This window comes from Terrapene carolina, unplaced genomic scaffold (assembly GCF_002925995.2).
Source record: "Terrapene carolina triunguis isolate 2854851 unplaced genomic scaffold, T_m_triunguis-2.0 Scaffold210, whole genome shotgun sequence".
NCBI lineage: Eukaryota > Metazoa > Chordata > Testudines > Emydidae > Terrapene > Terrapene triunguis.
Window position 1 is genome coordinate 7,913,090 of NW_020664561.1, and position 27,088 is coordinate 7,940,177.

At 40.3% G+C, this 27,088-nt stretch overlaps 1 protein-coding gene across 1 annotated transcript; it reads right to left on the bottom strand.

Annotated features, from left to right (window-relative positions):
* Positions 1-1,904: 1,904 nt before the first annotated feature.
* On the bottom strand, positions 1,905-26,044 carry LOC113407312 (kinetochore protein Nuf2-like). Its single transcript, XM_029912343.1, has 13 exons — positions 25,916-26,044; positions 24,556-24,630; positions 22,450-22,526; positions 21,507-21,568; positions 20,007-20,104; positions 17,892-17,965; positions 13,651-13,747; positions 12,212-12,274; positions 9,972-10,109; positions 8,215-8,355; positions 7,079-7,254; positions 4,439-4,574; positions 1,905-2,774 (listed from the first exon to the last, which is right to left on the bottom strand). Exons 1-13 carry the CDS (start codon positions 26,036-26,038, stop codon positions 2,652-2,654), a joined length of 1,383 nt encoding a protein of 460 aa, XP_029768203.1. The 5' UTR covers positions 26,039-26,044; the 3' UTR covers positions 1,905-2,651.
* Positions 26,045-27,088: the final 1,044 nt, after the last annotated feature.

Sequence of the window (27,088 nt, forward strand, 5' to 3'; positions counted from 1 at the left end):
GGCGAGCGATTTCACCAGGACATTGCAACAATGCAAGCCCATCAATGCTTGCAGACTATTGCTGGACAGTGACAAGAGATGCTCCATTTAATGAATACAAGAGACAAGCCAAGAAGCGCCAAGTAGACACTGAATAGGACTAAACTATGTACATAATAGTTTTTTGCCTTTTGTTTCATAATAAATTTTATTTATATAACCCTTTTGCTGATTTTTAAAGTATTACATAAACAGGACAGGTGAAATATCATGTAAAGCAACCATAAACACATGAAAAGACCTAGGTTTACAATTTATGATTAAAACTCTACTATCATCTACACAATATACATAGACATAAAATGTAAAAACTTAAATATCTTAGAAACAGTAGCCAATCAGTTGTTTTAATTGTCATATTTGAATTCAGCACATCAAAATACATAATAAATAGCACATTTTATCTCTGAAGCAGACGACTTCTCAAAAATTGTAGACCAGTGTAGTTAGAGAGTATATTTAGGTGATATGAAAAGTATTATTCCTGTAACTTTGTTCTAGATAAAGATGTGTGATTTAAAAATTAAATACAAGAAGATTTTTTTTTTTAATCTAATATATGGGGGTGGCCCACGATTTTGTCACAGACCTCCAAGACTTCAGCCCCAGCGGCTGGGAGCTGCAGGATCACGCCGCCTCCCGCAGCAACAGGGAGCTGTGAGGTACCCCCACCATCTGAGGTAGCAGGCCCCCAAGCTCCCAGCCGCAGCGAGAGTGGCAGGGGGACCCATGCAGCTCCCTGGCCGCCATGGGGAGGGGCAGGGGGACCCCCACAGCTCTTAGCCTCCACGGGTGGTGGGGGCCCAGGAGTTCCCAGCCATCCCGCAGCTGCCCAGCCCCTTCCCATTTTAGCATGAATATTTTTAGTAAAAGTCACAAACAGGTCACAGGTAATAAAGTAAAATTCACAGAAGCCCATAACCTGGCCCTGACTTTTACTAAAAATATCCATGACAAAATCTTAGCCTTACTATTAAGTGACAGTGGTTTTCAGAGGTTGTTGAGCATATCCACTACTCCTAGTGACATCATTGGGAGCTATGCATTGTCATCACCTCTGGAAATCACTTTAAAAACACAATTAAAAGATTTTTTTTTTGGCCAAAGTATTGCATATACAGGTCTAAAACTACTATAAAATTACTGACATTTCTCCTGTACCTTTTTAGTTATATCCATTCTTATGAATATACTGAAACTAATGAGTAACCAAATTTAATTTTATTTATATGGTACACAGACAGGCTAAAATAATCTGAACCAGAAGTTGTATCAACAAAAATATTCCAACTGTTCAACTAATGGAAGATTTGAGATTAAGGGTAACATTTTCAAAAATTATCAAATCCTCTTTTCAAGAGCATCCAAGTTATGTAAGTGCTTTTGAAAATTTTACCCATAGTGACTTTAGAAAGTCTCAACGATCAAGAAAAAGACATTGGAAGAAAACAGCAGATCCAAATGCAGAAAAGAGAGGAAATAAATAGACCAACTAATATTTAAAGTCTCAGTCCTGAAGAATTACAAGAACAGAGCCCAGGAGAAGAAGAAAATCTAACCAAAGAAACAGGATAAACAGAATGAGATCTGAAGAGAAGCTCTGAGTAACTCAAAAGCTTGTCTTTTAACAACAGAAGTTAGTCAAATAAAAAAAGATATTACCTCACACACCTTGTCTCAGGATAAACATACGTCAGATATAAAACTCAAAAACTAGAAGACTTACACCAAGAAGAGAATGAACAAACAAGTAGGCTGAAAGAACACAATAGAGAAATTAGGCTATCCAAATCTTTACAGCAGCTACTTAAAAGTTGCTTTTTATGTTCCCAAGGCAGTCTGGCCAAACGTTTTAGAAGAGCAGTTTCAATAGAAATGTACAATGAATATCAATCCATGTCATTTTATTTTTAATTCAGTTATCTGCCCAAACATGGACTTATCCTGTACAGACACAAATGGGTGTTCAATACACACCAAGCAGAAACCATGGATTCAAGCTTCCAGAAAGAGACATAGCAACATCAACTGAAATTATGTAGTTCCCCAAATAGGACTCTTTCCTCTGAGGGCTTCTTTATCGCTGGACGTCACAGGCAGAGCAAGCCAGAGTTTATATAAGAATCCACTCTCCCATCATGATGATCTCAGTAAGACTTGTCTCGAAATCAGATGGAACTTAAGATAATTCAGACTGTGTTCAATATACCTGGAAAATACTACAACCAAGATCTAAGAAGATACCTCCATTCAAACCAAAGCTACCCCAAACCAACATCCTCAGTGTAGTTTCTGCAAAAACTGTAGTTACACTAGAAGCCAAAATTAACCCTCAAACTATTTTATATAAGCAAGATAAATTGGTAAACTTACCACTAGAAGAATCAGAACTGAGAAAGATAATGCAGACAGGATGTCCAAGTCCATTTTTACCAAGGTTAATCAGTTGACAGTACCAGGGCCTGTCTATAATACTAAATGTGTTCTGAGGTGGTATTTAGAAGAAGCTTCCCACATAAAATGCAATATTTTAAACCCAAACATGAGGATAAATACAATAAGCAGAGTCCAAATGAAAACCTGGTATAACAGCTAGTTCAGGAAGTCTGAACTCAAAGCATTCTCCTCTTTAGTTCAGCAGTTTTTTCATCTCGTGAGGCTGCATAGCTCTCTGCTATCTTTGCCAGAGCTTCGTGGTATTTCTCCAAGCCAGCCCTCAGGTTAAGATAGATCTCCTAAGGTGAGAAAGTTAGTCAGTCAATGAGGTTCTCCCATCAGCAGTGTTAATCCTGATGCCTTACAGAGGATTTAAGAGACAGCAGGGCAGATTTTGGGTGAATCAGAGCTGCGCTCAGTGCTGCTCAGGAGTATCCATGGAACAGGAGGGGAAAGGTAGAGCAGATGAGCACAGGGACGGGAGGGTGATGGGAACTGCCATCTCCTAAAATTCAGAGGAATCAGGCTATCCTACACTCACCTTTCAGCTTTGCCTGGCTCCCCTGACCACAAGACCTGCACACCACAGAAGGGCCACAGGAGGGGAATTCCCCCCTGCAACAATGCAGTCCTCTCCCCTTCCCAAGCCCGCTGATCCTTGTAAGGTTCAGAGGAGAGCACTGATTCAGCAGACCGCCTATTATCCACACAATTGTGGCTCTCATGCAGTATTATGAAGTCCAAATGTGTTGCTTCATAGCCCCAAAGCGTCCTCTTCTCCTCCATCCCGCAGACTATCTAAAGGTACGTCTACACTACCCGCCGGATCGGCGGGTAGAGATCAATCTATTGGGGATCGATTTATCACATGTAGTGTAGACGTGATAAATCGATCCCTGATCGCTCTCCCGTAGACTGCTGAACTCCAGCTCAGCGAGAGACGGAAGCAAAGTCGACGGGGGAGCTGCGGCGCGCTGCAAGGACGCTAAGTAAGTAATTTTAATTCGATCTAAGATACGTCGACTTCAGCTACGCTATTCTTGTAGCTGAAGTTGCATATCTTAGATCGACACCCCCCCCCCCCCCAGGGTAGACCAGCCCTAAGGGTCACCTGAGAAGAGCCTAGCTCATATGGACTTTAGCTGGCATACAGCAGGATATCAAGTCTGCTGAGGGAAGAGTGCATGTGTTGGGGGGAAGGGGTAGGCACAGGAGCTGGCTAGTTAGATCAGAGCTACTTAACAAATTAGTTCAGGTTGAACCAAATCCAAAACTGAAAAAATTTAGACTAATCAAAAAAATCCATTTTAGATTGAACAAAACAAGTCATTCAAACCAAAACATTTGATTACAGGCATTTTTAAAGGGCTGGAGGAAGAGGTGGTCAGGCCCGCCTTAAAACTTTTGTCGTCACTATGAATTGCCACTATGAATGTCCATTTATAGTCATTGGGCCAAGAAAAGAGTAAGACTGACTATGGCCTGGTGGTTAAGGTACTCCCCAAGGATTTGGTATAACCACGTTCAAGTTCTTGCTCCTATGACTATTTATAAGAAGTGGAACAGATTCAACAGGAGAGACAGACGTTCTCACCAGAATATTCCATAGCCTAATGGTGAGGGTGCACTCCTACAATGTGGGAGACACAAATACAAATCCCTTTTCCACATCAGGCAGCGAAGGGAATTCAGCCTAGGTCTTCCACAGCTCAGGTGAGTGCCCTAAGTACTGAGCTAAAGTTCTGAAAGAACCATCACCTTCCCATCCTAGTTTGTTAATATTGCCTAAGTGCCAAAGGGGTTTTGGAGGGGGAAGAGGAGGTTTTGGGGGGGGTGAAACTATTTGGCAAATTTATGTCAAATTCACAAAGTTTCTGGTCAGCTGAAACTGCATTTTTTGGCAAATAAAAAGTTTTGCCCAGCTCTCCTCCCCAGTACTTAATAGAGAAGAATTCCTGCTTACCTGTGCTTTCATTTTTTCCTTTTCAGTGTTCTCGTTCAGCTGCTGGACTTTTAATCTGACTTGCTGGATTTCCTTGTGAATCGCCGTCACCTTCTCATAGACAGCCCCTCTCTTCTCCTGAACTCTGTTACAATACCTAAAGCAAGAAGGTATGAAATAGTTCGTGCTGAACCAATCACCTCACCCCAAATTAAATATAAACACCAAGATGGATTTCACACTGGATATGAATGTCAAGGAAAGTGATTTTCTAAGTTACAATTAGAACAGTTATTTGCAAGAGTGAAGGAAAAGTTGCATTTGTGGGATAAGTAACATTTATCCATCTAGGTGTACAATTTATCTCCATCACACGGACATCAGAAAAGTTGACTCATTCTTAAATCCTAGAGCTATATAGCATCAACAAACAAAACTCAAAGGAGTTAACATAACTTGTCAAACAGAAATTGCCCAATTGACTTCAATGGAGCTACACTAATTTAAACCGGCTGAGGATCTGGCCCTAAGTGTTTTTCTACTGTTGAGTGATGCATTCATCATACTCTAGCAGTGGTTCTCAAACTTATTTGATCCTGCCCCCATTCTTTGGGTCTGTAGTCATTTGCAAACACACACACACACACACACACACGCCACCGAAGTACATATACCTCTGCCCAGCTCTGAAGGCAGAGTGGAAAGCAGTGGCTGCTAGCCGGGTGCCCAGCTCTGAAGGCAGCGATGCCGCCAGCAGCAGTGCAGAAGTAAAGGTGGCATGGGATGGCATTGCCACCCTTACTTCTCCACTGCTGCTGGCGGCATCGCTGCCTTCAGAACTGGTCACCCACTCTCCCAAAGCTTCTCATGCCCCTGCAGAATACATTTTGTGCCCCCCAGTTTGAGAACCTCCGCTCTAGAGGCAGCATGGTGTAGTGGGACTGGAATCTTGAGTTCAAAGGCCAGCTCAGCCACAGAATTCCTACATGATCTCAACTTTTACTGGGTCACAGTCTCTCCATCTTTAAAATGTGGTTAATACTAATCCATATCACGGAGATGTGAGAATTAGCTAGTATTATGCTTCAAAAACAGTTTAAAGATTAGCTGTCTGACAATGCAGGGTCTGAAAAAGGATTTGGATAGTTTGTTTTCAAAAAATACTTCAGGACAGAATATAGCTAGGTTTTGCACTGAAGTTCCACCATCACTAATTGAAAGTGCTATTATGTCTAGACCTGTGTATTTTGTACCATTCTCTACCTGTGGAACTGGCCATAGAATTCAACCAACCACAAAGCTGTGCTGCACAAAATAAGTTTTAAAGTATTAAGTCTCTAGCTCTTGGAGATGCACTGGGGGGGAGTAGGAGGGGAAGTAAAATGGGCCCAGCCAGTGCCACCCCTCCCCAGCATCCCCCAGGACCCAGAACTGTACAGGGAAGACCCACCCCACTGTGGGGGCAGTAGGCAGCTGCTTGCTGTCAGATGGGACAAGGCATTCAAGCTTAACAAATAGTTTTGTAATCTCTGCTCCTACACACAAAGGAAAAGAAAAGATGCATTTTCCTGCTCACCACCAAAAATCCTTCCGCTCTCCTGGATGCTAAAACCCAAAGCCACCTCCCTCCCCTTCTTCGCTGCTAAAGCCCATAATTGTCAAAACACAGGAAACATCTACAAGGCAATTATGTGTTAATGCAAAAGTCTACAGCTACACTAAAAATTTAGAAGAGCATTTAATATCAAAAGCAAACAATTCTATATTGTGCTGCCTTCATTTTTTATTTAATTAAAACCTCCATTTACTTTAAGTTACTTCAAAATTTAATAGAGGAGTGACAGAAATCAGGGGGATCTGCCACAAATTCTTGGCCCAGCTTTCTGCAGAGAGCAGAACCCTTAAGTAGGACCAGAGCACTCAGTTAACTTTCCCCATCTAAATGAAGATGCTTCCTAAACAACACTCAGTTCACTTGGCCAGTAATGTTCCGTACCCCCTTTGACACTATTGAAGGCTGGTGTTTAAATTATCATCACGGGCCAGCTCCTCCTAGGTCTTATAGTAAAATCATAGCCCTGTGTTTACAATATTACAGTCTGCCATCATGAAAAGGATTGTGATGTTCCAAGCCCAGCCTTACAATGCGCCTGCAGCATCACGTAGGAAGGAAGATGAGCTGGGAAGCTTTGATCAAATGACACTTTTCCTTTTGTTTTAGACGTGTCACATCAGGATAATACCCCCCTGAGATACAAGACCCTATTTCCCTGTGGGTCTTGAATGGCTTTGATAATGAGCAAAAGTGGCAAGGGAAATTATGAAAAATTCATGAAAGACAAATGGGGCTTTGTTGAAGTCTGATGAGTTGGAAAATTATCCCAGTGTGACATTTTCTTTAAAAAGATAAAAAAAATCAAGGCTAAGCATTATAAATTGAATTAGCAATCCACTGAAAGAGTTGCTGTCAACTCACATTGCAATTATTGATCCGAGTCCCCAAGTGCTTGCCTACAGCATTACTGGTCTTCACAGAACTATCCCCCATCACTACCATTTCCCATCTATACTACTTGTTACATGTTTGTATCAGGGATGTGAATTTTTGTAAGTGTATGTCAGATAAAGTAGCGCCAGGCAGAAATGCCAACTCATCCATACTCAAATACTGTGCGCTTGTACTGCTCAACGTCCTCATGTTTCTTCTTTATTCTTATTTCAGCCGTAGACAGCTTCTCGCGCTTAGCGTTGACCAGTCTCTTTAAGGACATTTCATCTGTCGCGGCATTCTTCAACTCTATCTGTCCATTCTCAATCTGGTCCTCGAGATTTCTGACCTACAGTATTTTGAAAGAAAGACTGAAAAGCAATTCTATAAAATCAAAGAAATGCAATGTCCCTCTATTGGATATTTGCCAAAATACAACTTTGCTCATTCTCATTTTGATAGTCTGAAAACCCAGTTAATTCTTCCTAGAAATCCAGCAGTTAACACACTTTGTAAATATTTAACAGGTCAGGCTTGGTGGATCACATCACTTAGATTTCCAGTAATTACTGCAATATACTACAGTAAATTACATAGGTACCATATACCATGACAAAAAAAAACTGTCCAATAAAAAATTGGTTGGTAATACTGATAAAATTAAGGTGCTTGTTAAAATGATCATTTTGGGAACAATGATATTTCCTCCTTTTGGCTTCCACTTTTCCCATACAAAGAACAGTTTAAAATTCAAACTTCCCTCCTCCAAACAAATAACCATCTAGAAAAAGAGAAGACGGTACATGCTATTTTGGCTTATGTTTCTATGGGTAATAAGTTCTTCCACTATTAAAGATGGCAACAAATTTACAGGAGTTTGTCCTTGTGACCTTAAAATCAAAATTTTCCCTCCTACCTACAGATGTGCTATGGGAAGTTACTGTACTCAACCCCAACAGTAGCTACATTTTGATGGTGCTGCTTATAAATAGTTTTGAAGCAGCTTCGGATCCTTTGGGATAACAGGAACTATTGAAATGGAAGATTATGATTAAGAAAATAGATACGGTATTGGCTGTTATGTCTAGGTGCTGGAAGGCAGCATGCTTTGCTTTGAAATAGATTCCACTTTAGCAAATATCACTTGTACTGTTGCATAGTGGTTTGTTTTTTCAGATTCATATCCTAAGCAAAAAAATAGAGCAACAGGGAGCAGCACTTGCATGAAATTAAAACCCAGTACTTAATTGAGAGCAATTTATTTCTTACATGCAGTTAGAGGGGGGACACACAAGTACATAATACAAACCTCTGATGAGATATTGGCCATTCTCTCCACATTTGCTCCTTGGCTTTGCATTTTCTTTTGGTATAATTGCACCTCCAATTGACATGATGGCAGAATCTCAACTAGGTCTCGATAACCTTCATACTTCTCAATAACCTCTTGCTTTACAAAAAAACAAGAAAAAGCTATTTACTTAAAGAAATTAGTGAAACGTGATTAGTGAAACTGGAATTAAAGAAATCAAGGGGGGGAGGGATAGCTCAGTGGTTTGAGCATTGGCCTGCTAAACCCAGGGTTGTGAGTTCAATCCTTGAGGGGGCCATTTGGGGATTGGTCCTGCTTTGAGCAGGGGGTTGGACTAGATGATCTCTTAAGGTCCCTTCCAACCCTGATATTCTATGATTCTATGATAAGTAACTTCAAAATTGTTGCTAAAAGGAAGTAAATTTTGAGTTTGCCAACAAGATTATGCATCAGAGGAAAAAGCCATTGGTTTGGAAAGGCAGGGATGACACCTAGGTGCTGTACTCAACCAAACCTTCAGATATGAGGAAGTAAAATTTATCTATTCAATGTGCTACAATGCCTGTTGGGGAAGAGAATGCAAGTTATACAATGGAAAATTCTATGTCAGTAGAAGTGCAATTATGTTCAGTCTCAAATAACATTACACAGGGATGTTTGATTAGAGTCAGATGGTAATAACTTCACACCTCAAAAACAAACTGTATAAACAGGGAGAGAAATCTGAAGACAAAGTTGTGAACTTCACTGAAGCATAGATGAATCAGTCTGCTCAGGAGACACACAGCCAAACATGAACTTCATGACTGTAAGATTTGTACTTAAATATATACTGTCTAAACTTTCTCTGCCTACTATTTTTACAGGTAACTGAAAAGATAGGTATATAACTGAAGAAGTTAGAGGAACATTTTCCTGTATTTTTCTCCTATTTAGTTTGTGCATTTCACAGATTATATATCTAGAGGGGGGAGGGGCAGGTTCCAATGTTGCCCCTGAATTGCCATTTAGTTTCCTCTTGTTTGTCATGAGTCTTCACACATCAGGAGTGAAACATTAAGAATACAAAGAAGCGATTAGAAAACCAAAAATTGGAAAGGGGACTCAAGGATGCTTAGTTCCTGAAGCTACTATTGCTTTTTTTGCAGCTTACTAAGATTTCAAGTTGATTGTGTACCTTAAATTATCTGCTTCCTTTTGATTAACTTCCTCTATTTTAACTGGAGTGAACCTATGTCAGACGATTTTGGAATTAGATTGTTATTTTGGGATAAAGTGTTCCCAGAGAGAAGAAATCAACCCTACAGATTCAGAACTACTGAGTGAGAACAGAGGTAACCCTGGAGCACATGGTCAAGAGGCCAGGGCCTGGGAAGAGGTGTCAGAAGAGTACCAGCCATATGTGGTAGTGTCAGGATGGTGGATGCAGTCAGCTGGACAGGCTCAAGGGACCCAACATTTCTAAGTTTAGTATTACAGATGGAACAATAATCAATAGCACTTCTTGTGATCCATGCTTAAAGGAGGTGTTCTCCAAATATCAGATGTCTTTGTTTTCTTTCATTATAAACTAAATTCTTAAACTCCCTGCTCGTCACCTATTGCTAATCTTTTTTAAAAGATATGCACAAGCAGATCTCGATATTATGCCAGAAGACAGACTCATATCATTACTCATGTCTTGCCCATCACAGAGGGAATTTAATAGACTGTAATAAGTACAAAGCAGCCATAGTACAGTGATCAAGACTCACCTTGGTTTTCTTGAGTTTCTGGACAGTCTCCTTCATATGTTCTTTGTAATTCTTCAGTTCCTCTGGAGACTCTACAATTTTTGATTCCAGTTGCTCTTGTTCTTCTTTCAAAGTAGCCATTGTCACTTTTAGCTGATTCTAATTAGCAAGACAATTAAAGTGTGTCATTGATATCTCAATTTTACTCAATTTTAATAATGCTGTAAGTGATTATTTGTCTTTTGATGCTTTAAGTAGAAGGGAGAAGAGACGTTCAGTGAGGCAGGGTTCTGCATTGAACATCTTGTGCAGAACAGCATTTTACTGCTATCTCGCAAGTTGTTCTACATCCTAACATTTTTGTTTTAGTATTTTTCTTTTAAAACCAAAATTCTATTATATTCTCTTAAGAATGTTACAGTTGCCAAGCAAAGCACTCAGGCCAGCAAATGCCAAAGTTCTGCTCCCTTTTGTATGTGCATTATGGTACAATTTTGAGTTACATGACTGCATGTTATTTTTGCTGCACTCATGCTTGCTGCAAACATTCTTGCCAATGAAATTCACTACCCAAATATTAATGAATAAGAGGTCACAAATACCAGTAGAGCTAAACAGCCAGCCGTATTCACAAGAATATTCATAATTTTTTCCCTCCATTTGTCCAGTTCTAGTCCTGGCCAATATTCTCCCTCTCTGTAAAATAGGTAATATCTAAGGAAGTAAGGGCTACTGCCAAGAATTTAGGGGATGCCCCGTTTCCCCCACTCATCCTAGAGTGTTTTCACATTCTTTGAAGACTTAAAGGTGATATAGCTATTCCATCAAGAATTAACTACTTTAAAAGGAGCAAAGAGTCAGATGCATGACGAAGTGGGTATTCACCCACGAAAGCTCATGCTCCAATACGTCTGTTAGTCTATAAGGTGCCACAGGACTCTTTGCTGCTTTTACAGATCCAGACTAACACGGCTACCCCTCTGATACTTTAAAAGGGTGTCACAGTTCTATAGTTAGGCATTCAAATCAGGAATTTCCAAAGGTAGCATATTCAGCCTTAACTCTATGCTTTTATTTGCATGAAACAATATAGGCTTTAGTTATGGGATCATTTATTTCTTTAATACAGTGCAATATAAAGCTGTTCTACAACTTTAGATACTAGCAATATTTCCACCTTGCATACTTACACAACTTTAAGTGTTATAATGGTCCATTATCTTTTCTGATTTAGGACCAGATGGACTTAACACCTACATATTTTTCTTTCCAAAGAAGAAAGATGGAGGCAAGGCACAACGGGAATAATATATCCCAAGCACCTTACAGGATCAGTAAGAAGGAGCTCAGCTTCATTTGATGTGCAACATACAAAATGGGCATCATACCAACTGCATTATGCATATATAAAGTGAAATTTTCAAAGGCTCATAATTTGATTAAGTTAAAACCCAATTTTCAAATGCTTAAAGGGACTTTTCCATGAGGGCTTCTTCTGTGCCAAATTTCAACTTTACATCTCCATCTCTGTCAGCATTATTACAGCAGTTAACAAAGTTGTAAGATTTTGTTTTTTATAGCTTCCTCCCCTCCCCCGCACTCTTCACACTCAAAAGGCTGAAATCTTTCAACTCAGCTTGCCCAAAGTATCACTTATGGGCAGAGACCAAGCCTGGAAAATTTCAGCCTGAAAGGTGAAAACAGAGGTTTGGAATGGAAGTGTTTAAGCCTTGGCTACAAACAAAAGTTGTACAGCTTTTACAATTCTAGTACAGTTGAAATGTTACAAAACCTCTTGTGTGGGCAAAGTTATACCAGTATAAAGATGCTTATACCAGTATAGCTATTGCTGTAAAGGAAAGGGAATAAGCTATATTGATATTAGCACCATTATTCCAATACAACTGTATCCACATTAGGGTCTGTACTGGGATAATTATTTTGGTATATAAAAGTCTCATCCTTAACTGAAATAGCTATACTAATACAAAAATTGTGTTTAGACCTGGAGTTAGAAACCTTAGTTACAAGAGCTGGAGTCCCAGATATATCAAAACCAAACTATTCTTATCATGCAAGTTTCCATGAAATACAAATATAGAAGTGGTTTTTAAAATGCAATCAAGTTTCATTATCTGAACCATTCACACTGCACATAGCTAGCAGAAGTCAGGCAGAAAAATCTGATGCTATATTAAAAGAAGCTCCATCACTTACTGCAGGCGACTGTTCAAATCCCATTTAAATTGAGTTATACTTACCAGACTTCGGGTTCTCTCTGCAACTTCTGCTTTCTTTTGGGAAGTCACTTCTTGCAAGGCTGTCTAATGAAGAGAATAATTGTTTGACAGTTAAAAAGAGGAGAATTATTAGTAAGGCTTCTGGTTTTACGTTTGAACTTTTACTACAGAGAAGAGACTACTGAAAAAAGCAGTTACCAGCTACCTGCACAGCTATCCCTTCTCAGGGTCTCAGCACATGCACCCCACAGGTATCAGGCTTTGGGTGGAATTCCACAGTTCACCCACTCTTAGACGAGAACCTGTGTTATAGCCCCCTGGGTACCAACCATGACTACTTCAGCAAGTCCAGCTGGGGTTTGGACCTTGCTGTTGATGCATCTGGGAGTGGTTACCATTGATTTATGCACAGAGGCCACACAGCCTTCTCAAACAGTATTGCTGAATATTAACAACACAGCTTTCAGAAACAGGATGGGTTACAAACAACAAAAAGGGAGACCTAACTACATGGATCTTGCCTTTTAACTACTCCCGGCCTAGATGCTTAGGCCCTGCTTAGTGAGAACATACCTGCCTGCAGTTCCTATTTCTTCCCCCCACCACCCATGTGGGCATGCTGACCACTTTCCCCCTTCCTTTCTATTAGGGGCATCTTTTAACCAGTCCGGGTCTTTTGATCTTTAGCATGTCCCAGTGATAGCCCCATGGTACTCTTAGCTGCTTTGAAGGTGTGTACCTGCTGCTGTCTTATCTCTTAGGGTGTCTACACTGCAATTGAAGGAGTAATTGCAGCTTGGGTAAACACCTGTGCTAGCTTTGCTAAAAAAGCAGAGCAGATGCAGCAGCACAGGTTTGAACAGATAACAAGGGCCCTTGGTGTGCTTGTACAGCCCTTGCCGCCACATCTACGCTGCTATTTTTAGCCATGCTAACACAGGTAAAACTAGTACGGGTACATCTACCTGAGCTGCCATCACACCTCAGACTCCATTGCAGACATACCCTTAAGTCCCTATTTCCTGCCCAGGCCAATCCCCAGCTCTGGTTTGACTTAACCCTTTCAGTTCAAGTAGGCAGCAACACAAAATTAAATGGAGAAACAGTCTCACAATATTCATTATAATGCAACAGATATCTCAGTTCCTCACACAAGCAATGTGTTTCTCTAATGAAAAACAGACTATATTTCACACACTGCTTCTGATCCCTATGGACCCAGCTGTTAGCTTCTTTCCCTCATAGGTACCAGCACAAGTTAATGCTAGGGAGTACCATAGGACTCAGACCAGGATAGACGTAAATACCTTAAATATTTTGACTTTGCTTTTAGTTTTAATCAAATCTCCCCTCAAATTTTCATGGGATAAATCCAAAGAAATAATAAATGCCCACAATCAGAAGTCATAGTAGCTGTACTTTGTGACAAAACTTCAGAGACGCATATAAATAGGGCATACCGTTTTTTGACGATAGTCCTGGTTTAGTACTTGCTGCAGTTCTTGAATATCATCAGACAGCTGCTTGAACTCTGCTTTCTGCTCTACTGGAATCGTGCTAAACACAAAGATATGATATTTGATCTTGTTAGTGCACGCCAAGTGTCAGTGAGCTCAGGGCTGTGTAGTACAGACAGAAAGACACTTTTCCTGCCTCAAAGGGTCTTAGGATCAGCTACAGACAATGACCTGGGTGACCAGTTGAAGACCTAATCTCACATAATTTTCTTTTTAATCTTGCTTTGGTGGGTTATTGTTGAAAGATTTCATAGCTACAGTATGATTTAAGGAGTGATTTAAGTAAAGAGGGAGCACAAGGAGTGAGAGCTGTAAGTTTAAGAGGAAACACGGAAGAAAGTGCAAAAACAAGAGTGAGAGAATGATACTATAACACATTGATCTATCTAGATATTTGAATTATAAAATGTAATATTTTTGTAGCAATATAGCTTAAAGTTGTAGAGTTAAAGCACAGGGCTAACATCAGACAGGAGACTCTCCCAGTGTGTACTGAGAGCAATTCTTGGGTACTGGAAAACTCCTTAGTTTTCAAAATGGTCTTGGAAATTAGAAAAGAACAAGAAGTGGCTATGGATAAGGGGGGGGGGGGGGGGAGACAGTGGCACACAGGGAGGGGGAGCGGGACTCGGGGCCCGCCCGGGGCCCCAGCGCGGAAGCGGGGGACTGGGGCGGCCAACGGAAAGGGGCGGCATGTCCGGCTCTTCGGCGGCAAGTCCCTCAGTGCCTCTCGGAGGGAAGGACCTGCCGCAGAATTGCTGCCGAAGAATGAAGCGGCGGTGGTAGAGCTACCGAAGTGCCGCTGATCGCAGCTTCCCCACCCCCCGCCGCTTGGGGCAGCAAAAACGCCGGAGCTGGCCCTGGCTGGACTGATGAGAATGGGCCGGAAAATGTAAGTAAAGGAGGCAGCTAACCCCATGCAGGGAGTCAGAAGTAGTCGTGTAATTGTAACTAAGACTCTAGAAATATTAGTCTGAGGCATATTTAAAATAGGATCTTCCATCTTTAACATACTTTTAGTTAGAACAACCTGAATTTGGAACTGGTGACTGGTAGTAGAGCAAGTCACTGGTGGGACATCCCAGAGAGAGAAAAAACTGACCTGCAGTCCATAACGGTGACAAAGTATAGTGATGATAAACTTGAGTACTCTGCCAAAGGAATGGGCATGAGGGAGCCCCATCTGACAGGGTGAAAGCTAACGGAGGGCTGGAGGAGAGGGAAAGTCCATGGAACAGGAGTGCAGACTTGCTTAAATATGCAAAGGGAGTGAGTAAGACAAGGGAGCAAAAAGAATGAGAAATCAAGAGCAGAGAAATAACACTAGACAAAGAAGTAAAACTTGACAAAGTCTTAAAGATACAGAACATAACATTGTAAACTTGATGCAGGACAACTATTTAGCTTTTCTATGGTGCTTTGCAAATACTAGCCTAATTAACCCTCAACATCTCCTGTGAGGTAGGTAAGTAGCATAGTTCCCTTTAAGGTGAGCAGCAGCATATACTGCTAGCTGGTCCCGCAGTGCTCACTCCTCCAGTAGTGTTCACCAAGAGCTACCAGGCAGTGCAGCTGCAGAGCAGGCACTTTGATGTGGCTCCCCTTCCTCTGCATGCTGCAGTTTGAGAGAAAAGCTGACCCTGGGTCAGATAATACAAGCAGCACATACTAATGTATACAATATAACTATTAGTACAGAAGGTAAATGGAGGCAGGACTGGCAACTTTACACACTACTGTAAAAGCTGCCATACCGGGTCAGACCATGGTCCATCTTGCCCAGTATCCTGTCTCCAACAGTGACAGAGCTTCCAGGGGAGTGTACAGAACAGGGCAATTATGGAGGAAAGCACCCATCTTCCTCTGCTGACTTCTGGTAGTCAAAGGGTTAGGGTGACCCCGAGCATGGGATTGCTTCCCTGACCATCTTGTCTAATAGACATTAATGGAACTATGCTCCAAGAACTTATCCAGTTCTTCTTTGAACCCAGTTATACTTTTGGTAATCAGAAGATCGCATGACAATGAGTTCCACAGCTTAGTTGTGCACTGTGTGAAAAAGTACTTCCTCTTGCTGTGTTAAGCCTGCTGCCTATTACTTTCATCAGGTGACCCCTGGTTTGTGTGTTGGATGAAAGGGTAAACAACACTTCTTATTCGCTTTTTCCTCAACATTCAAGATTTTATAGACCTCTATTATAATCCCCTTAGCCATTTCTTTTCTAAGATTATCAGACCCAATCTTTTTAGTCTCTCCTCATATGGAAGCTGTTCCATACCTGTGACAATCTTTGTTGCCATTCTCTGAATGTTTTCCAGTTCCACTATATCCTTTTTTAGATGGGGCAACCAGAAATTTTCACTGTGACTAAGATCTTTCTTATGTGATAACAGCTAATTTAGAACCCATCACTGTAGATGTATAGTTGGGATTATTTTTTCCAGTATACGTTACTTTGCATTTAATGTTGAATTTCATCTGCCTTACTGTTGCCCAGTCACCAGTTTTGTGAGATCTCTCTAACTCCCCCGCAGTCGGCTTTGAATTTAACCTCTTGAATAGTTTTGAATCATCTGCAAACTTTGCCACTTTAACATATTTATTAATCATCTGGAAAAGGGGGTGAACAGTGAACAACAGGTCAGAGTACAGATCCTTGGGGGACTCTGCTGGGCACCTCTCTACATTGTAAAAATGGACCATTTATTCCTATCCTTTGTCTCCTATCTTTCAAACAGCTACTTGTTATACTACATTTTGGTTTTCATTTTTATTAATAGATTCACAGATTTAACACCAGAAAGGACCACTGTGATCACCTAATCTGGCCTCCTGAAAACACATGGACCACAGAATTACACCCTGTAATTCCTGTAGCAAGTCTGTAGCTTGTGGTTGAGCTAGAGCATCTGTATAGTTATTTAAAAACTTCAAGTGATTTAGAATCCACCACACATCCAACTCAGTTACTTGTCCCAATGGTTAATTGCCCTCACTACTAGAAATGTGCACCTTATTTCTAGTATAAATTTGTCTAGTTTCAGGTTCTAGCTATTGATCTGGTCAAGCAGGCAAAGGCATAATTAAAGAGCCCTCTATTAGCCATCTTCTCCCCATCCAGATACCTTTAGACCATGATCGAGTCGCCTCTTTAGCTTCTCTTAATTAAGCTAAATACAGTGACAGACATAAGCTCAGACTAAGGCATATTTTCCAGACCTTGAATCATTCTTATAGCTCTTTTCTACATCCATTTTGAAGTGTGGACATGAGAAATGGACACTAGTGTAGTAATGGTCTCATTAATGCAAAGGTTATACATAGAATGCCACTTCCTATTCAATATTCCTCTGCTTATATATCCAACAGTCATACTGACCATCAGCCTGGGAGGTCACATTTAGCTGGTTATCCACCATGAACCCTAAGTTCTGAAAAGGACTTTAAAGTACTTTAAACTATATCCACTGAATATATGCTCTCAAACACAGCATTCTTTCATTCTAATAAAATGGTACTATGTTTCTAAAGTCACTATCTCCCACAATCAATTCTAACAAGACGCTCAGAATATCAAATCTGTAACTCTGAACATGACCCACAAGGGCATTGAAAGTAACTCCCATAACCTCTTAGGGAAACTACTCGAAGAGCAATCACTGGCAAACAGAGAAAGATGCCATGGGAAAAGTTTTATATTTGCCTGAATTATAGTTATGGGCTAGCTAATCAAACGCCCATAGGATTGGCACTAGGTACAAAAGAGTCCCACCGTCTCTCCACAGCTATGAAACATTTGACCAACAGAAGAAGGTTGATCAGCTCAGGAGACAGACCTTTCACAGGAACTGGACCAACTATGGAAATAAGAAATGATCACCTGCCTCATCAATTTCAGAATTAAATGCAAACTCATCTTTTAACTTTCCCCTCAATTGCTTTACACAGAAAAATAACTTAACCAAGGAAGGAAGAAAGATGGTTACTTTTATCTTTAAGATAGATGGAAGATTCTCAAACACTGATGAGGCCATATAATGCCTCGGTTGATTTAGAAAAGTCAGTCAACAGCCACATTGCTTCTGTTCTAAGACAACAGCTTAATATTCCCAGTTAGATGTCACGTGCATGTGTGTTATAACTGCAAAATGCACAGAGGTCAATTACTAGACCCCGTACTCACTCAAGTTTCTCTAGCTTCACTGCTGCCTCCTGATTTGCTGTCTGCAGTTGCTGTATTTTTTCCAGAGCTGATTTCTGAAAATTAAGTTTAAGGTATTTTAGTGATTAGTTTACATTATATGGGAGAACAAGCAGATTTATAATCAACCTACATGTTCCTCACACAACCAGGTTGGTCCTACAATCCATGTGCATTTCATAATTTGTTTGTACTGCTAACCTGCCCAGTTGAGATAATTAGTGGTAGTTCTTGGTCTGTACTTGGTAGTTACTGGTCTGTAGTTCTAGCTTCATAGTTTTCTCCTTAGTGACTGTTACCTCTCACTCTCCTCAAAGTGAAAGTTTTCCAAGTGTCCAAGTCTTTGCTCCCTGTGCTTGAATATTTCACGAGATACTAGAGGGGGGCTTCAGTTGCTAGGCCTAAAAACTGACTTGACAATTACCCTGTACTGAAGCCCATATTTTAAAGATTCCAATATGCATGTTTATTTCCAGAAATAGGCATACTAAATTTAATGTGCAACAGGAAAAACAACAAGCACATTGATAGACAGGTGGTCTAGTTCATACCAAGTTACAGGGATGGCTATATCCATATATTGATTATAACAAACTGCAGTTATGTGGCAACTGGTGTTCTTTAAGATACTGTCACAGAATGGGCTCCTATGCCTACAGAAACCCCCATTCTGCCCTGTAAGAAATGTGACTTTTAAAGTTACTGTTCCACATATTTAGCAAGGGTCCGTCACCAATGTTTGTTACTTCTATCCTGTGCCTTTCAAGAGCCAAAGATCCTGTCGGTAAGTGATGAAATCCTGGATGTATATCAGAATCAGCAGAAAAGCTATACACAGTTCATGTACTTTATCTTAGCTCCCAAGGCAGCAAGCATATTAGAAATAACCAAGTCTTGAGCAGAAAGGTGCTCCCCTTTTATTTCTACACCATGGTTTTTTGGAAGCCATTATTAGGCGAAGGCTTTATTGAAAAGGTGGGTCTTAGTTTTTTATCTGAATGTGGTTAGGTTTGGGCTCAATCTGATCTTCTCTGGCATTAAGTTACATACTCAAGTTCCATTAGCTGAAAGCTTCTTGCCTTAACTGCCCAAGTCTTATCCTGGGTATCACCAGCTGCATCATCCCTGTAGAGTGCAACTGTCAAAATATTGCCGACAAGGCAGCCTCTATAACAGATGGGCTCTAACCAGTTGTGGCTTCATAGGTTAGCACTCCCACTTCCAATTCAAATTGGAAATAAAAGAGAAATCAGACGAGTTCATGGAGCACTAGTCAGGTTTTGTTGGCTAGGATGCAGAGAACTGTGTGCTTCACCAGCTGAATTTTCCATGTACTGGTCAGATTCAATGCCAGGTATAGCAGGTAGAGTACTCTACCTGGAAGTGATCAAAGTGTGCATCATCCAAACCAGATCATCCAACAGGAAACAGTGTAATAGCCTTCCATCACAATATGTGGTCTAAAACATTGATTCAGTGGTGAGATAAGAGAATAGGCAAATTCCTAACTTCCCCTTCCTCCAATTACCACTACTGTCTTTCCTAGACTAACCGACCCAGCTTGTCCTTTATATAGCTGTTTATTTCTTCCAGACACTGAGGCATGCTTAAATGGCCTGAAGTTAGATGAAAATAAGAATTGACATGTTTCCTCAGAGTACCACACCGAAGTGTTTCTGAAACTATTTACCAGTGCCTCGTGTTTGATCAGAGCCTATAGCTCAATGGCACAATAAGACTTGCCTGTATTCAGCTGGTACCTGCCTTTCCAACAGCTGGAAAAAATTAAGACTCTTTCCTACCCCGTAAACACTTAAATGTTTTCCCTAATGCATAGGCAGGAGTCACCTGAAATTTTTTTTTTCTCTCCTCTTCAAGATCTGTCTTACAGAAAGACAAAAAGTTGTTACAGCCCCTTTGAAAAAAGTTGTAACACATGGCAGGCTAGTGTAATTTCCCAAACAGTACTTAAGCCTCTAAACTTCCAGATATAAATAATTAATTATTTTTTTTTTGGTGTTTTCTTTGAGGTGTTTTGGTTTTTTTTTTTTTTTTTTTTTTTTTTACACAACACACACAAACTATACATAATCTTACATATGCCCACTGGAATTCCATGTAGATCTCACGACGTGATTCTTGGAAGTGAATAAAGTTAAGAATGCCACTCAAGAAACGAGCTGTCCGCTTTGCTTCTAAAAGAGAGGAATAGCAAAGAATGAGTGTTTTGGTCTCTATATGGCCCATAATTGGAAAACTTGAGCACAGCAAAACTCAAACAGCTAAATAGAGGCAAAGACTGAATGAAGAAAAGTACCATGTTAAAGATAGCTCTGGATATTTTAGTATTACAAATGTACTATGCTCCAAGGAAAGTTAGGAGGTCAATTTACCCATATTGGCTTAGAAGAGAATTTCTTACAGAACTTCAGTGCCAGTCTGGGGATGAGGGGGGTGTATTTTAAGAGATATCTATTACTGAACCAAGTATGTTTTAGAAAGGAACAAATCTTCCTCAGTCATGAAATGTACTTAAATTGATATGATTAAGTTATGTCAATCTCTGAAAAAATTAAACAAACTCAAGTCTTATAGCTATTACCTTACCACTATTTGGAAAAGATTTAATTTGTTTGTACAAACAACTGCACCAAGCCATGAATTTATGATGCACCCAGATGCATTGTCAAGGACCTTATACAATCCAAAAATAAATTACAAACTGGGCATAATGTCTCAGAAAAACAGCTATTCCCCTGAAAACACTGAGCACTGACTAATGTCAGTACAAAAAAAAAATCTGATAAAAAGAAAGAAGGGAGGTAAAAAAAAGTCGGCAACCCAAACAGAAAAACCTGGTACTAAACCCTGAAGACAGCTACACAAGGACTCCAGCAGACATATTCAAAGAGAATCCACAGCTAGGTCCCTGAACTAAGAAGGCCCTTCTTGTCCCAACTCAATTCAAATTGAATTTTGGAATAGAGAACAAGGACACTCCTGGCCAACCTCAAATGCTTTGGCAGGAAACAGGAAGATGCAGAAATCAACTTAAAGAAATTTCTTTAGCAAATTTAACAAAGTCTTTCCTGAATGGCCTGTGCCACACCAGAACTGTAACAGTGTGTTGGCAAGAGAGTGGAAGAAAGGACGAAATACAACTGTTTTCTATAGAAATATTTCCCCCAGGAAATCCACATTATCGAGTTCCAGTCCTGTCACCTACTCATAACTATTTCTACTTTTTAAGAGTAATTATAACCACCATATATTGCAAAACTATTGGAAAACATAAGATTACTATCTAACCTAGTAGCAAGACAAACTGTAATGTTTTGTAATAGACCTGAGATTTATTAGCTAATTAGTATTAACTGGATTGGCTAAAGCATTGTAAGAACTATTTAATGAACTGGTCTTCTCTGGAGGCCATACCACGAGGTTCAAAAGTAGGCAGCTGCTGGTTCCACTACACCACAATTGTCTACCGCAGTGTAGAAAGTAAAACCCAAGAGTCTTCAAAGATATTTCATAGAAATGGCCCAGGCATCACATGAGCATGTGGGAACATGGATGGGTTAACAAAAGCTTGCTTACTTGGATTTATGACATCTGCAATCTGAAAGTCATTAATACGGCAGACTGGAAGAAAACGCTCCCTGTGGGAAGGAGAGAAGAAAAAAAAAAAAAAAGATACTGAATGTTATTAGTTCTGTGAACAAGCCTACTTCAAATGGGCACTACATTACTTTTGCCCTATATAAATCTAGAGTACATGGGTGTGCTCCCACAATAGTAGAATCTGAATGTATCCTGGTACTGTACACAATGGTGATCAGACATGGCAGAATAAACCCACAAATAGCATTTTAATAGTACTGCACTCACAAACTAGTATTATAGATCCTGAGTTGTTACAGTGCCTTGCATAAGGATTTTTTTTTAAGTTACTTTTCACAGGACACCTAAATATAGAGCATTTTAGTGGACACTAAACAGAAACAGAAAAAGAAATAGGAGTGGTCTAATATGAAACTTATAAGTCAATCTGCCCAATGTCAATTATTCCACCACACATTGAATAGACCAGTGTCTGTTAGAGCAGTGCCTCTAATAATGGTAGACATAACTGGGGTGATACTTCAGGCTTATGTAACAGCTAATCGAAGATCCTCCTCCATATCTCATGATTAGCCTCTGCCATGGGTCTCGGTGAACTGCTTCAAGCTATTCCCAATTCAACTGCATGCTCACGAACTTGCCATCGTTTATTGTTGATCTAAACCTCAGTCTCACAATCCTAAAGCATGAAAGCTCTCTCACACATTTGGATAAAAAGCGGCTGGCAGCAGAGATTCTTAGTCTACTAAACTGTTAGCTGCTTTAAGCTGCCTCTTGTTAGTCTGCTAAATTTTATTTCACACAAGCTCAACAAGTTGAAGGGCCACCACAATTGCACAGACCCCAATCACATAAAATTAATTAAACTACAATCAAATAATGAATGAACTGTATGAAAAAATCCATTTGTTGTACTCACATATTAATATACAAGTTACAAATAGGTAGGAAGCCTTCAACAATCTGTGGATACATTATGTCAGCATTGACCGGCATCTAAACACAAGAGTCAATAAATAAGACGATTACAAGGAGTATTCATATGGGGCAAATACTAGGTGGTTTTTTTATGGGAAAGTCACTCAGAGGTGATAAACATGGGTGGGAAACTATCACTAAACTTCAAGGCAAAGGCAAGTTAGTGGTTCCCAAACTGCAGCCTGTGGATCCCTGTCCTGGTGGCTCACAGAATAATGTTTTGAGAACCAAGTAGTTGAAGACTGGGCAGAGTGGGAAGGTTGGTGTTTCCAGGAGGGGGTTTCTCAAACAGCTGCTAAGTGAAAACATTGGAAGGTGCTTGCCTAGTCAATACCACCTGGAAACAAGAATGGTTTGTTCACACAATATAAAAATACAGCATCCTAACTAAAAAAAAATAATCGCCTGGCCCACTGAATCCTTTAGACGGAATCAAAGAAATACAGTTAACTGAGGCTATGGTGAAGTAACATCACAGGCTAAAACAGGTGTGAATGTTCAAGTGCAATAATGGATTTATGATGCCTTGCCATATTTCAGACTAGAATTGAGCATTAGATAATAGCACAAGCTGATAATTAGTAAGGAAATTGTTGGTTTACCCCCTCAAAACAATGTGGGTCTGGATTCCTGTGCTGCCATGTAATGTTATAGTATTCTTTTACACATCTGCATTACATTTTAATGCACTCATTCAAGTATATTATAGCATAGCACCAACTCCACTATAATTAAAGACTGAGTGTTGCTTTCTGTTTGAAGGTAGACTATTCTAGGTGCTCTAAAAATCCACATGCTGACTCAGATTGTTTTGAAATTTGCTATGCCTCATGGGGGTGCTGAGTGAAGTCCGTGAGCCAAGTTGGTGTCATTTGAGCAAGTGGCTCCCAAGAAACAGCCCTACCCCCAAAAAACACAACATTTCACAAAATCATTTTGTTCCTCTTACTTTTTTTGCACATATCTGGGGCTCAGACTACAGCTCTGATCCTCCCCAAACTGATCTCAGTTGCTCTGGATTTATCTCAGCTAAAGCATGGCACCCACTGCCCCTGGTGGGAAGGGAGGACATTATACTGAAGAAGTTATTCAGTGTTAGTTAAGAACTTCAGATCAGCACATGCCAAACTAGCAACAGAGAGTCCTATGGCACCTTTAAGACTAACAGATGTATTAGAGCATAAGCTTTCGTGGGTAAATGCCCACTTCGTCGGATGCACGTAGTAGAAATTTCCAGGACTCTGTTGCTTTTTACAGATCCAGACTAACACGGCTACCCCTCTGATACATGCCAAACTAACGTGCCTAAAAAAGTAGGCAGCAAGCCTAGGGCTCTGCTGAAGCAAAGTTTCCAGGCAGTCTTGTCACAGTACCTGGGTGACTCAAGGTGACATTCTGTGGTCGCTGAAACATGCATTGTGCACATTCTGCAGAGGCTAATTTTTGGAGTTTTGCCCTGAAACCAAAGTTTCTGGAAGCCAGGAATCCTTACATTATTCACAGCTCTTTCAGACTTCCCTTGACGTTGGCAAATTACAACTTTTGTACCTCAGTTTGCCCATGCGAGAGATATGGCTAGTACTTATTTATCCACAGGGCTGTTAGGGATTAGTTATTATTCTAACATTTTGGAGACAGAAATCAATATACATTGTTAAATTAATGAGGAATCAGTTTTTAGTTTGCCCAGGCTGTCCGTTTCATTGACTGGTTTGTCCTCAATTCTATTTTTAGTGGTATTTTTAAAGTACTTTTTATATTTACTTTGTCTTGTGAAAAAAAGGTTAAACCCAAAATACAGCAGACTGGGGAAATAACAGTATCCAGTATTTCTAACTGTATTATACCTGAAATTATCCATTAACTAAATGCTGTGGATTAAATGCAAAATACTACAGGACTTTCAAAATAACATTCAGCTACATAAAGTGCTAAAAGGATCAGATAATTTAAAAATTCAAAAACCCAGTGCTTTAATAAATGTTAATTTGCATAATTCTGGAAATTGAGTTTCACTTTCTTCTCCCCCCCAACACTGTATACACACCATGTAGAAGTGCTCCAGACGGATTCCATACACATTCTGCAAGGTTCTCATGAAGATCATGTGCAATACCTCAGGCTACAAGAAGGAGAGAAAGAACATTTAATTGCAGTAATTACAAGTACACTAATACCAAGTGACTCTTATTGATGAGCTTCCTCTCTGTAAATTACTATTTAGTCTTCCTTGTTATTTATAGCACACAGAATATATCACAAACAAGTAGTACTCTGCCTTTAACAAATGAAGAGCCATTTCATTTTTTCCATGAAGACAATGACAAATCACATCCCAGTACTCATGTTGCATCATGGAGATGTTGTAATGCAACATCTCATGATGCAACTTTAACAGGCAATAACCAGACTGGTCAATTGTAACTTTAATCAGTGTATTTACACTGATAGTTTTTAATTACCTATTTGTAATCAACAATTATGATTAGGTCAGCTTCACTTGGAGAATTTTCAAACTTGAGTGACACCAAAAATCTTGAAAAGTCTATCACACAAAGGCAGTGATTTTAAATAAAAATGTAACAGCAAACTCCTATAGTGAATGGGGGAATAATTAAGAAAGCATATAAAATATTGAGTTTTTAATTTAGACTGGAAATTAAGACTTAATCTCATGCCATTAATAAACTCCCAAACAATTGCAGGGGAGAAGAATCTATATAAATTAAGTACATTTAAAACAAAAGATCTGGCTACAGATTAAACAGGAAGACCATTCAGGTCTTCAGGTAATCGCCTAAGACATCAACTCATGTGCAGCAGAATTCCCTGAGATATCCTAATGGATGGTCTATTGTCCCCAGTTAAGAAGAGAGTTAAAGTCTAAGCCTTAATGAATTAAACTACAATGTGTAAATATACAGAAATTTAGATATTCAGTGCATTCCATTATTTGAATTCTGCAACTTCTGTACTGTAATACCAGAGCTTCAAATTTCACATCTACTGAATATTTGGCTAAGCACCTTCACCCTAGCTAAATGCATGGTCTTTAAGGCAGAACTGTTGCTAACAGCAATTAAATCAACAGACAATGGCATTCACTATCATTAGGCTAAGTCTGTTATCCAGAGGATGGTCTAGTAAAGCAGGTTTCCCAATTTTATAAAACCAAGTTATGGGTTCCAGTGTCCTAATCATTAAATTGCATGCAGATGCAGGGGGCTGTCTGCTCACGTGCACCTGTAAAATGGCAGAGCACATCTGTAATATTTCCTCATGTGAATATTTTTACCGCCAGTGGGACTACTTTTGCAAATAAGTGTTATGGGGTCAAATCCTGAATACACTAGTATATTTACATTGTCCTCCAGCAGAAAGCTACTCTGTTTCCAGAGCATTCTTACCTTGGGATTTGGAAACAAGTCATTTTTGGAGAGGTTTTTAGCTTCGGATCCTGTTAGGATCTGATTGCGGATGTGAGTTATGATGTCATTGGGATTATATCTGGGAAACGTTAAGAGATCCATTTTGTGGGCCTGCAAAGAAAAATAGCAGCACAAAGAATGCACCTTTAGAGCCTCACAACTGTCAGAGCACAGGCTGGGGAGCTTATGCAGAGGAGCACAGGTCACTGGCTGACCCCACCAGGGCCTCTGCATGACATCAAGCAGCCTCCCAGCAGAGACCCCTACGGAACTAGGATAGAGGTAGATGGCTGCTATGGGCTCCAGCTCTGTCCCCACACAGACCCAGCACCACCACAGAAAAATCCCTTCTCCCTGCGTGGAATTGTCATCCACTCCCAGTGCCCTGTGACTGTTCCCCATATAGCCCAAAACCCCTCTCCCAGGCACTGACAGCCCACTGCCCCACTCCAGGGCCCTCCACAGACCTGCCCCAGCCACCAGGAGCCCTGGACCTTCTAGTGCCCCCACCAAGCACTGACAGCCCCCCCCTGCATCAGGTCCTCCCATGGATCCATCCTACCCTTAACCCCAGTCACCGGGAGGACCCCAGGTGCACTGCCGCCACAAGGCACTGACACTCCCTCCCCCCCGCAAGGGACACATCATATCTCTGCCCAAGGGACAGGGACCTCAGGCACCCCAAAGGGCCCCATCACCCCTCCCGCAGGCACTGACAGCCCATCCTGCTCCAGGGTGACTGAATTTCATCTACTGTTTTGTTGTCCAATGTTGATAAATGCAAAGTAATGCACATTGAAAAAACAATCCCAACTATACATACAAAATGATGGGTTCTAAATTAGCTGTTACCACTCAAGAAAAATCTTGGAGTCATTGTTCTCTGAAAACACTTATTCAATGTGCAGCAGCAGTCAAAAAAGCTAACAATGTTAGGAATCATTAGGAAAGGGATAGATAATACAAAAAATATAGTATATAAATCCATGGTAACGCCCACATCTTGAATACTGTGTGCAGTTCTGGTCAGCCCGTCTCAAAAAAGATATTAGAATTGGAGAACATACAGAAAAGGACAACAAAAATGATTAGATAAAGGAAATGCAGTAGATCCAATCTACCTAGATTTCACTAAGGCTCGTGATACAGTTT